Raw genomic sequence first — 10,730 nt, 5'->3', positions numbered from 1 at the left:
CTGAGGAGGATCCATAAGGACATCATAAACAATCCACACAAAATACCTGGAGAGAACAATCCTACAGGATCCTGCTCAGAAACAAGCCCCATTGAGTTCAACCCGGTTTTTAAAAGCTTGATTGGCAGAGTTCTTCTCAGGACCAAGCGTCCAAAGCGAAGAAGTCCAACCAATACTGGAAATTTAAGCAGACAAGAGTTCTTTCTCCCACTCAGGACATTATTCCACAGATATATAAACCTCACTTGCCTAGTTTCTAACAGACCTTACAACCTCTGAGGATGCCATCCATAGATGTGGGCAAAACGTCAGGAGAGAATGCTACTGGAACATGGCCATACAGCCCGGAAAACTCGCAGCAACTCCCAGTGATTCCAGGAAAAACAAATTATTTCTTAAAATAATTTATTTCCAAAATCATTTTGGAAAGCTTGCTCAGAGAAGAAAGCATTTCTTGTTGTGGGGTTGTATGTGTTTTCCACTCCCAGTAAACAATTGTGTTGTTAACAGTGGCTTTTAAGTAGCAAGTCAAAGAGCACAATTAGAATCCAGAGGAATGCCTATCCAGTATTTCTCCACCTTCGCACTGCTTTGCCAAGACCCAAACACAAAGACCACAATAAAAACAGCGGGGGAAGTTAGTGATAAATCGGGTATTTTTTTTAATACAAAATAACATTTATTTCTAGGATTTCTATGAAATGAAAACAGAGGGGGAGAAAAGACAAAAACGGCTTCAAACAACAAGAAGTTTGCCTCACTGGGGAACCAAGCAGCGCTTCTCTTTTGGTTTCTCCCATTCCTGGAAACGGCGTCACTCACAGGCTTTGGAGAGAATCCAAAGAACAATGACAAATATAGCTACTCTTCAAACGTATTTACAGGTGGAATCTTTCCCCGTCAAGCGGGAGAATAAAAAGAAGCATATTCGCTTTATTTACAAATATTTTGTCATTTCTGCGAGGGTTTTTTTAAACCGACTAATCTTTTTAGTTTCCTGTTAATGCTAAATTTCACCTACCAATTACATTAATAACTTAAAAGAGGTTCGTTTCATAACATGATGACTGTACATTGGCTGGTCAAGACATATATACAGATGTGTGGATTGAGATTTCATATATAGAGATAGATACAGTATATATAGAGAGAGATATAGTATATATAGAGAGATACATACTATATATATAGTGTATATATAGATTATACATATATTATATATGTAGTGTATCTATAGTATATATAAAGATTATATACATACACATACATAGTATATAGACTATATATCGCTTTGAATGCAATTTTCCTGCTTCTTGGAAGGAGGTTGGACTGGATGGCCCACGAGGTGTCTTCCAACTCAATGGTTCTATGATTCTATATAGATATAGTGTATGTGTGTGTAGTTATATAGATTTTTTTCGTGTCAGGAGCGACTTGTGAAACTGAAAGTCGCTTCTGTTATGAGAGAATTGGCTGTCTGCAAGGATATTGCCCAAGGGATGCTTGAATGTTTTACCATCCTGTGGGAAGCTACTCTCATGTTCCTGCATGGGAAGCTGGAGCTGACAGGTGGGAGCTCACCTTGCTCCCCAGATTCAAACCGCCGACGTTGGCGGGGGGGGGGGGGGGACGCCACTTTCACGAAACACAGCAAATGTTTCCAGGACCCAAATTAAATATAGATCAAACAAGGAGGAAAAAAGTTGTTAGCAATAAAACATGATTTTAATGCTTAACTAGTATAATATTGCTTTTAGTGAACCAGATTGTAAGCAAAGCCCATTGATGCAAATTATCTCTTCTAGGGTTTGTTTTTTTTCATGTCAGGAGCGACTTGAGAAACTGAAAGTCGCTTCTGGTGTGAGAGAATTGGCAGTCTGCAAGGACATTGCCCAGGGGACGCTTAGATGTTTTGATGTTTTACCATCCTTGTGTGAGGCTTTTCTCCAGCATGGAGAGCTGGAACTGACAGAGGGAGCTCACCCATTCCATTAGATTCCAACCTGCGACCAGTCCGTCTTCAGTCCTGCCCGCACAAGGATTTATATATAAATATAGATAGATAGATTAGATATATAGTATATATATAATATAATATACATACCATATATACTATATATACACACTATATACAATAGATTATATATATATATTATATACTATACATACTCTATATAAAATATAATATATATATATATACACACTATATATATATATATATATATATATATATATATATATATGCTATATCTCTATATATTCTCTCTATGCTATATCTCTATATATTCTCTCTCTCTCTCTCTCTCTCTATATATATATATACACACACACTGTGTGTGTGTGTGTATGTGTGTGTGTGTGTGATCTCAGGACGCACCAAAAGAATATCCATGCTTATTTAACTTCTTCCAACAACAAAGTGAAATGACATCTTGATAGTTGTACCTCACGGTTAAAGTCAGGGAGAAAGTCAAACTTCCAGGGCTGCCCATTGTTATGTCAGGCATGGGGAAGCTTTGGCTTTCCTTCCAGGTGTTGTGGACTCCAACTCCGACGATTCCTAACAGCCTCAGGCTCCTTCCTTTTCGCTTAAGCGGCTGAGGGAGAAAAGGAAAGGGCCTGAGCCTGTTAGGAATGCTGGGAGTTGGAGTGCCAAACCCTGAAGGGCCCAAGTTTGCCCCTGCCTGCGAGGCAAGGCCGTGGGCTGCTTCAGGGCTGCTTCTCGGGGGCGCTGCTGACCCCCAGGGGCCCGTACAGCCCGTTGGGATAAGCCGTCTCCTTGGAGGCGGAGGAAGCGGCTGCGGCGGCGGCGGCTGCAGCGGCTGCGGCGGCGGATCTGTCGCGCATGAGGTCGCTGAAGGCGTACTCGACGGGCGGGCGGAAGCCGAGGGTGGGCATGAGCCCGGCGGTGGAGTAGGGCGCCATGAAGGCCAGGCCGGCTCGGCTGTGCGCCGCCGCGGCCGCGGAGTAAGCCAGGCGGAGCGGGCTGAGTCCCAAGTGCGTGCCCAAGGGGTAGGCGCTGGCTTCGGCTGCCGCGGCCGCCCCGAAGTGCGTGGCGTTGGGCTGCAAGGGAGAGAAGGCGGAGCGGCTCCCCAGCGCGCCGATGGCGGGGGTCATGGCCCCGGTGAGCAGCGGGCGGTGGTGGGGCTGCGGAGGGGCGCCCAAGGGCTGTCCCGAGGCCCAGCCTTCTTCTCCCGCTTTGTCCGAGGAGGAGGAAGAGGAGGAGGAAGAGGAGGAGAGATGCGGGTGGTGATGGTGGTGGTGGTGATGGTGGTGGTTGTTGAGAATCTGCTCAATGGCTTGCACCACGTCTCCTCCGCATCCGGCCAAGACCAGCTCCAGGACGCTGCGCTTGTGCGCCGGGAAAACCCGCGACAGGATGTCCAGCGGCGTCCGCTGCTGTTGCTGGTGGCTCCGCGCCGCCGCCGCTGCCAGCCCCGCCGAGGCGACTCCGGGGTCTTCTCTCTCGGCCTCGGAGCAGCCCGAGTCGGAGCCCAGAGGGCTGATGGACCCCAAGGGGCTCTGCTCCTCCGGGCCCCCCGCCGAGGCCCCGTCCTTGGCGCCCTTGGAAAGAGGGGAGCCGAGGGAAGAGTCGCCGCCAGCGCCGTCGCCGTTCTCCGAGCCCGAGCGAGGAGGCTCCGGGGAGGAGGAGGAGGTGGGGCCCGCAGCGCCGTCCGCGCCGTCGGGGGACAAGGGCTTGCCCTGCTGCTGCTGCAGCTGCTGCTGAGGGGTCGCCGAGCGGGGGGGCAGCAGCGCCTTGGGGAAGAGGTCGAACTTCTGCAGCTTGACCTCTGGAGAGAGAAAGGAGGGAGGGAAAGAGGGAAGGGGGAAAGAAAGAGAGAAAGACGCGTCAGCAACGCAGCGCCAGACTGGCCCGACGCCTCGGACCCACAAGCAAAAAAAGATAAATAAATAAATAAATAAATAAATAAATAAATAAATAAATAAAAAAGAGGGGGGGGGGGCTTAAAGATTCTTAACCAAGTCAGAATATGGGATGGGTTGGCCGAAGCTATTAAGGAGCTTGGTTCAACACAACACCCATCCCTCTGCAGTTGGAACCATTCATTCTCGACACAACCCTAAACCCTCAAAGTTTTTCTCCCGCGTGTCAATGGGGTTGGACCGAATGGCCCCTTGGAGCACTATGACTCTGTGAGCCACTAGCACCCAAAGGCTCCCCCGTGTTGTTGTTTCCAATCAGCTTGGGAAAGTTCTTCTTACCCCTTCTGACCCCTTTGGACAAGTAAGAAACATACAAAGAGATCTGGGGTGTTGTGTGGTTTCTGGGCTGAATGGCCCTATTCCAGCAGCATTTTCTCCTGACGTTTGGCCTGCATTTGTGGTTGGCATCTTCCTTCCTTCTTTCTTTCTTTCTTTCCTTCCTTTCTTCCTTCTCTTCTTTCTTCCTTCCTTCCTTCCATCCCTCCTTTCTTTCTTTCCTTCCTTCTTTCTATCCTTCCCTCCTTCCTTCTTTCCTTCTTTCCATCCTTCCTTCTTTCCTTCCTTCCTTTCTTCTTTCCTTTTTCTTCTTTCCTTCTTTCTTTCTTTCCTTCCTTCTTTCTATCCTCCCTTCCTTACTTATTTCCTTCCTTCCTTCTTTCCTTCTTTCCATCCTTCTTTCCTTCCTTTCTTTCTTCTTTCCTTTTTCTTCTTTCCTTCCTTCTTTCTATCCTATCTTCCTGCTTTCCTTCCTTCCATCCTTCATTCCTTCTTTCCTTCCTTCTTTCTATTTTTCCTTCCTTAATTCTTTCCTTCCTTCTTTCCTCCCTTCCTCCCTTCCTCCCTTCCTCCTTTCCTTCTTTCCTTCCTTCCTTCCTTCCTTTCTTTCTTTCCTTCCGTCTTCAGATGTCAGCCACAGATGCAGGCCAAATGCTGCTAGAAGGGGGCCATACAGCCCGGAAACTACGAACACCGCAGCCTTCATTCGAGGGAAACCCATACAAGAAGGTCGCCATCCTTTCTTGCTGCAACAAAAGGGGGGGCCTGTCCTTCAAAAGCATGGCCCCAACAAAGTGGAGTAGCTGCCTGACTGCCCCACCCCTTTCCCTGTCCAGTTTTCTTGACTTTCCTGCCCCATCTTCCTCTATCCCCATCTTATTCTCCAGTCTATCCCTGGAGACTCAGGAGGAGCCTATTCAGCAAGCACACAAGGTCACAGGACCAGGCCTCAGGGGTCGGCAGGGGGCGCCCTTTCCCTCCCAAACCAGACGGAGGGGAGACGGGAGGGGCGCCCCCAAGACGCCCCTTAGGGAGTGAGGGCCCCTCAGGTGTGAGTTTGGGGAGGAGGTTGAAAGCTTCCCGCTGACACCGGAGGCGACACTGACTTACCTGGGAGGTAGATCCACGGCTCCGAGGGATAAAATGGCCCCACAAGAGGAACCCTAAAACCTGGGCGCACGTGGGGTGTACAAAGAGGAGGGGAAAGAAGGAATTGCGGATGGGGTGAACAACATTGGCACAGCTGGAGAGAAAGAGAGAGTTGGGCAGGAAGAGTGGAGTGGGGTATTATGATAATAGGGCCTTCGGGACCCCTCAGTTTGGTAAACAACAAACTTGGGCCCTCCAGGTGTTTTGGACTTCAACTCCCACCATTCCTAACAGCCTCAGGCCACTTCCTTTCCGCTTAAGCGGCTGGGGGGGGGGGGAGGAAAGGTCCTGAGGCTGTTAGGAATGGTGGGAGTTGGAGTCCAAAACACCTGGAGGGCCCAAGTTTGCCCAATCCTGCAGTAGATACAAAACCTGGGGGCCACAGACTTCAAATTCAAACTCTCCTGAGCTGTCTCAGAGGGGACACTTTGGAAAGAAAGTGGAACAATGTGTTGTCGAAGGCTTTCATGGCCGGAAGCATTCTCTCCTGACGTTTCGCCTGCATCTACGGCAGGCATCCTCAGAGGTTGAGGCGCCACTGGGTTGAAAGGAGAGCCCCCTCCCTCCCACTCACGAATACGGGCCCATGGAAGGTGAATTTCGGAGAGATGGGGGTGGGCGCTCACAAGGGGGAGGTTGCTCACCTGTAGGTCCTGCGCCTCCTGCTCCTCCGTTGCCTCCTCCTCCTCCTGCTGCTGCTGCTGCTTCGGGCGCTGTGGAGGCGGTGGCGGCGCAGACGGATCCGAAGACCTCGTAGGCCGGGCGCGGCGGGAGGATGCCGTTGGCGGCGGCGAGGGCGAGCCCCTCGGCGGTGCCGTAGAGGAGCTGGAGCTCGCGGGCCTCGTTCTCCTCCTGGGCCTGCTGCCGTCGGAGCGCCACCTGGGCGGCCATGACGCGCTGCCGCTCGGCGATGAGGGTGCACTTGGCGCAGAGGCAGTCCTTCCAGCGGCAGTAGCGCTTGTGGCCCTTCAGCGCCGAGACCACGCCGTGGTTGCGGCAGCGCGCGCACTTGGGCGTCCGCGGGTACTTCTCGGCCGCGCGCAGGAGCAGCGGAGGGCCACGCAGCAGGCCCCCGGCCACGCTCACCGGGAGGCTGGCCGCCGCCGCCGCAGCAGCCGCCGCCGCCGCAGACACCGAGCCCGGGGGCCCCGGGGCCTGTCCAGGCGGCACGGGCGGCATCTCGGAGCGCAGCTCCATCCCCGGCTGGAAAACTCGCTCCTCGCCCCTTCTCTCCCCCAGAGCGGTCTGGATGGAACTCACAGTTAGGGCCGCGCCACTGGCTCTCTGGCACCAGCGCCCCAAAACTCTATCCGAAGTCTGTCCGAATTAAGCGCTTGGTGGAGGGCCCACGCTCAGTAACGCCCTCCCCAGGATCTCCCTGATCTCCCAAGGCCTTGCAAAGTGGACCCTTCCCCGTTTGCCCCACGCTACACCCTTCCTCAAAACTTTTGAAGAGTTTATTCCTCCCAAGTCTCTCTCCAAATACAGGCAATCAACAACCTACCTTCTTTCTTTCCTTCGCCTTTCCTCCCTCCTTTCCTTCCTTCCTTTCCTCTCTCCCTCACTCCTTCCTTCTCTCCTTCCTTCCTTCCTTCTTTCCTCACTCCCTCCCTTCCTTTCCTCTCTCTCTCCTTCCTTCTTTCTTTCCTTCTTCTTCCCTCCCTTCCTTTCCCTTCCCTTCCCTTCCTTTCCTCTCTCTCTCTCCTTCCTTCCCTCCTTCTTTCCTTCCTCACTCTCTCCCTCTCCCCTTTCCTTCCTTCCCTTGCCTGCCCTCTTCCCTAACAGGTCTTCCCCTTTTCCTCCAAATCCTAGCGGAAGTGAACCCGGTCTCCTTTCCAAAGAGGTAGACGTACTTTACTCCCTTTACGGGCCCTTGTAAGAAAGGAGCAGGGGTGAAAATGATCGGTTACTTCCTTCCTTCGCCTTTCCTTCCTCTCTTCCTTCCTTCGCCTGCCCTCTTCCTTAGCAGGCCCCTCTTCCCTTCTTCCTCCAAATCCTGACGCAAGTGAACCCTCTCCAAAGAGTCAGGTGCGTTTCACTCCCACGATACGGGCCCTTGTAAGAAAAGGACTGGGGTGGAAATGATCGATTACCGCCTCCAAGTCCCCCGTCTTCCCCACGAGACCCGACCCATCCGCCCGGAGAGACCACTTCCTAAGCGCTGTCCGTAAGTTAGAAACTCAACTCAGAAGGGGAGCCGCGCCTTGGGACTCGCGGGGGTCTCAGAACACCCCACGCAGGCCTGTCCCTCCCGGAAAGAGTCCTGCGCCTCGGAAAGACGGGAACAGCCCAGAGAGCCCCGCGAACGCCTCACAGGATTCCGAGCGCGGCCCCGTCGCCTCCCCGTGCCATTCCTGACCCCCTTCCTTCCTTCCTTCCTTCCTTCCTTCCTCCACAAAACCGACCGAGCAGCCAGGCGAAGGCGCTCGCCTTCCTTCCCCTTCCCTTCTCCTTCCTTCCTTCTTCCTTTCCTCCTCTCTCTCTCTCTCTCTCTCTCTCTCTCTCTGCCTCTCTGTCTCTGAGCCCAACTTCGGCCCCGGAGGCTGGAGCGGGAGCGGCCGAGAGGGAGCCAACCTCCGCCAGCGCCGCGCTCTATTGTTGCGCCTCACGTTGCCATTAGACAACATTGGACAACAATGTGGCGCTTCTTATTGGCCAGGGGAGGAGAGCGGCGCGCTGATTGGCCGCCCGGGTGTCTACAGTGTCCACCCGAAGCCTCTTTCAAATAAACTGTTTTAAGAAAGAGAAAGAGGGAGGGAGGGAGGGAAAGAAGGGGCCAAAAGAGGGGAGGGGGAAAAAGGAGGGGAGGGGGGCAATCGGAGGGGAAACACATAGTTTCCATTTCTCCCAGTCGCGCGCTCTCCCTCTCCCTTCTTTCCTCTGTGTGTGTGTGTATGTGTGCAATTTATCCCGATTCGTGAAAAATCCCCGCGAAACCCTTGCTCGCTTTTGCCCCTTGATCCTTGGCTTTCGCCTTTTTCATGGTTCTTTGGCTCACTTACTTTCGGTTTTCTCTCTTTCGTTTCCCAGCTCGGAAGGTGGTTTCCCTCCCTGACATCATTCCCTGAAAGTTAGGACTCCAGAGGTAGGATTTCTACTCGAAAGAGGTATGTATTTGCTAGCTGGGAAAAAAGAGCCAAAGCTGGAGTCGGGAACGAGTTCAGATTTCCTGAGTCCTTCTTCCAAGCTGCCTAAGCTACCTTATTAGTTGTTGGTTTAACTTTTGGGGGGACAATTATTATTATCGCATGGACAATTGCCTTGGCGATGACTGGGTTCATTGGTGTGTTGCTTGTTGTCCTTGTGACACTTTCCTTTCTTTCTTTCTTACTTCCCTCCTTCCTTTCCTCTCTCTCTCCTTCCTTTTCTCCTTCCCTCCTTCCTTCCGTCCTTCCTTCCTTCCTTTCCCCTCTCTCTCCTTCCTTCCTTCCCTCCTTCCTTCCTTCCTTCCTTCCTTCCTTCCTTCTTTCCCTTCTTTCCTTTCCTCTCTCCTTCTTTCCTTCCCACCTTCCATCCTTTTCCTTTCCCTTCCTTCCTTTCCTCTCCCCTTCCTTCCTTCCCTCCTTCCTTCCTTCCTTCTTTCCTTCCTTCCTTTGGTCGCAAGGGAGGCCCTCCAAGGCCAGATCTACACCAACTATATATTGAGCTCGAACTGCATTATTTGGTCGGTGCAGATCCAGCAAAAGGTGCTTAATGGGGAGAAAAGGCGAATTATAATTATTATTGGCGGCAACTCCGCTCTGTCTTCCGGCTTGTGTTACCACCAACAAATGGCCACCTTTTGAGACAATTAAAACCTCTTGGGGAGGAGATTTGGGGATATTTACAAATTTGGAAGGGATGGATACCTTCAATTGGGTGTTTTGGAACAAGGTTGGCTCTCTTACCACCTCTCTTAGAAAACTTTCCGCGCCCTCTAAGGTAGGAAGCACAGGGTGCCAATTATGACTTCTGGTCTTGCCTGTGAATGTGTTTATGTTTTCACCACGGAAGGATTCCTGTTTGACCCAAGAATATGCTTTCATGACGGGTGATTTGTATTGTATCTATTCATGTGTTTGCACTTCGAATGACTTCTGTTTTCTCCATGAATTATGTTTTGTATTTTCACCACAGAATGGTTTCTATTTGACCCGAGAAAACCCTATCTTGGGTCTACATTAGGCATGAGCAAACTTGGTGTTTTGGACTCCAACTCCCACCATTCATAACAGCCTCGGGCCCCTTCCTTTCCCCCCTCAGCCACTTAAGCGGAAAAGGAAAGGGCCTGAGGCTGTTAGGAATGGTGGGAGTTGGAGTCCAAAACACCTGGAGGGAGGGCCCAAGTTTGCCCCTGCCTGGTCTACATTGACCATATAACATAGTCCAAACTGCATTGTTTGGCAGTGTTGATTCAGCCTCTTTTGCCAGGCAAAGAGAAGAGTGACAGCCGGCCCTCCTCTCCCCAAGGAAAAGACACAACGCCTTCCAGTTCCCTTGACCGCCTTCGGGCGCGTCACAACACAACGTCCTCGGCATTTGGGGCCGGGTCAGGCATTTCCTTCACAAGTTCGGACAAGAGGAGCCAGATTGTGGGTCGGTTATGTTTTCCCTCCAGCGGGACAAGAAGTGGGAGAGAGAGGTCTCCCCCATTCAAACACATAGAGCAAGGCTGCTGTCCCATTCGTTTCTTTTCCTGGCCTTGACTTGTCACTCCCGTTTTCTTCCTTCCTTCCCTCCTTCTTTTCTTTCTTCTTTCCTTCCTTCCCTTCTTCCTTCCTTCCTTTTTTCTTTCCTTCCTTCCTTCCTTCTTTCTTTCCTCCCTTCTTTCTTTCCTTCCCTCCTTCCTTCCTTCTTTCCTTCTTTCGTTTCTTCGTGCCTTCCTTCCCTCCTTCCTTTTTTCTTTCCTTCCTTCTGTCCTTCCTTCTTTCCTTCTTTCTTTCATTCGTTCCTTCCTTCCTTCTTTCCTTCCTTCCTTCCTTCCTTCTTTCCTTCCTTCCCTCCTTCCCTCCTTCCCTCCTTCCCTCCTTCCTTCTTTCTTAACTTCTTTCTTTCCTTCGTTCCTTCCTTCCTTCCTTCTTTCTTTCCTTCCTTCCTTCCTTCCTTCCTTCCTTCCTTCCTTCCCTCCCTCCCTCCCTTTTTTTCTTCCGTCTTTCCTTCCTTGCTTGCTTGTTCCCTTCTTTCTTTCTTTCTTTCCTTCTTTCCTTCCTTCTTCCCTCTCTCCCTCCCTCCCTCCTTCCCTTCCCTTCCTTCCTTCCTTCCTTCCTTCCTTCCTTCCTTCCTTCCTTCCTTCCTTCCTTCCTTCCTTCCCTCCTTCTCCGATCAATGGAAGGAAGGAGACCCCCCTCCCCCTTTTTGGGTTACTGTTACAAGGAACGAAG

The 10,730-nt window shown here is 51.4% G+C and overlaps 1 protein-coding gene across 1 annotated transcript; it reads right to left on the bottom strand.

Annotated features, from left to right (window-relative positions):
- Window positions 1-2,652: 2,652 nt before the first annotated feature.
- DMRTA2 (DMRT like family A2) lies at window positions 2,653-7,226 on the bottom strand. Its single transcript, XM_060771559.2, has 2 exons — window positions 6,015-7,226; window positions 2,653-3,791 (listed from the first exon to the last, which is right to left on the bottom strand). The coding sequence occupies exons 1-2, from the start codon at window positions 6,565-6,567 to the stop codon at window positions 2,710-2,712; spliced, it is 1,635 nt and encodes a 544-aa protein (XP_060627542.2). The 5' UTR covers window positions 6,568-7,226; the 3' UTR covers window positions 2,653-2,709.
- Between the last annotated feature and the right edge of the window lie 3,504 nt (window positions 7,227-10,730).

Source organism: Anolis sagrei, chromosome 4, assembly GCF_037176765.1.
Source record: "Anolis sagrei isolate rAnoSag1 chromosome 4, rAnoSag1.mat, whole genome shotgun sequence".
Taxonomy (NCBI): domain Eukaryota; kingdom Metazoa; phylum Chordata; class Lepidosauria; order Squamata; family Dactyloidae; genus Anolis; species Anolis sagrei.
The sequence above is the reverse complement of the archived record's forward strand: the minus strand, read 5'-3'. Positions and strand labels throughout refer to the sequence as shown.

Coding starts and splice junctions, on each gene's coding strand:
- DMRTA2 (XM_060771559.2), bottom strand. CDS start 6,567: ATGGAGCTGCGCTCCGAGATGCCGCCCGTGCCGCCTGGACAGGCCCCG. Junction 3,792..6,014: donor AGGAGGCGCAGGACCTACAG/GTGAGCAACCTC, acceptor TTCTCTCTCCAG/AGGTCAAGCTGCAGAAGTTC.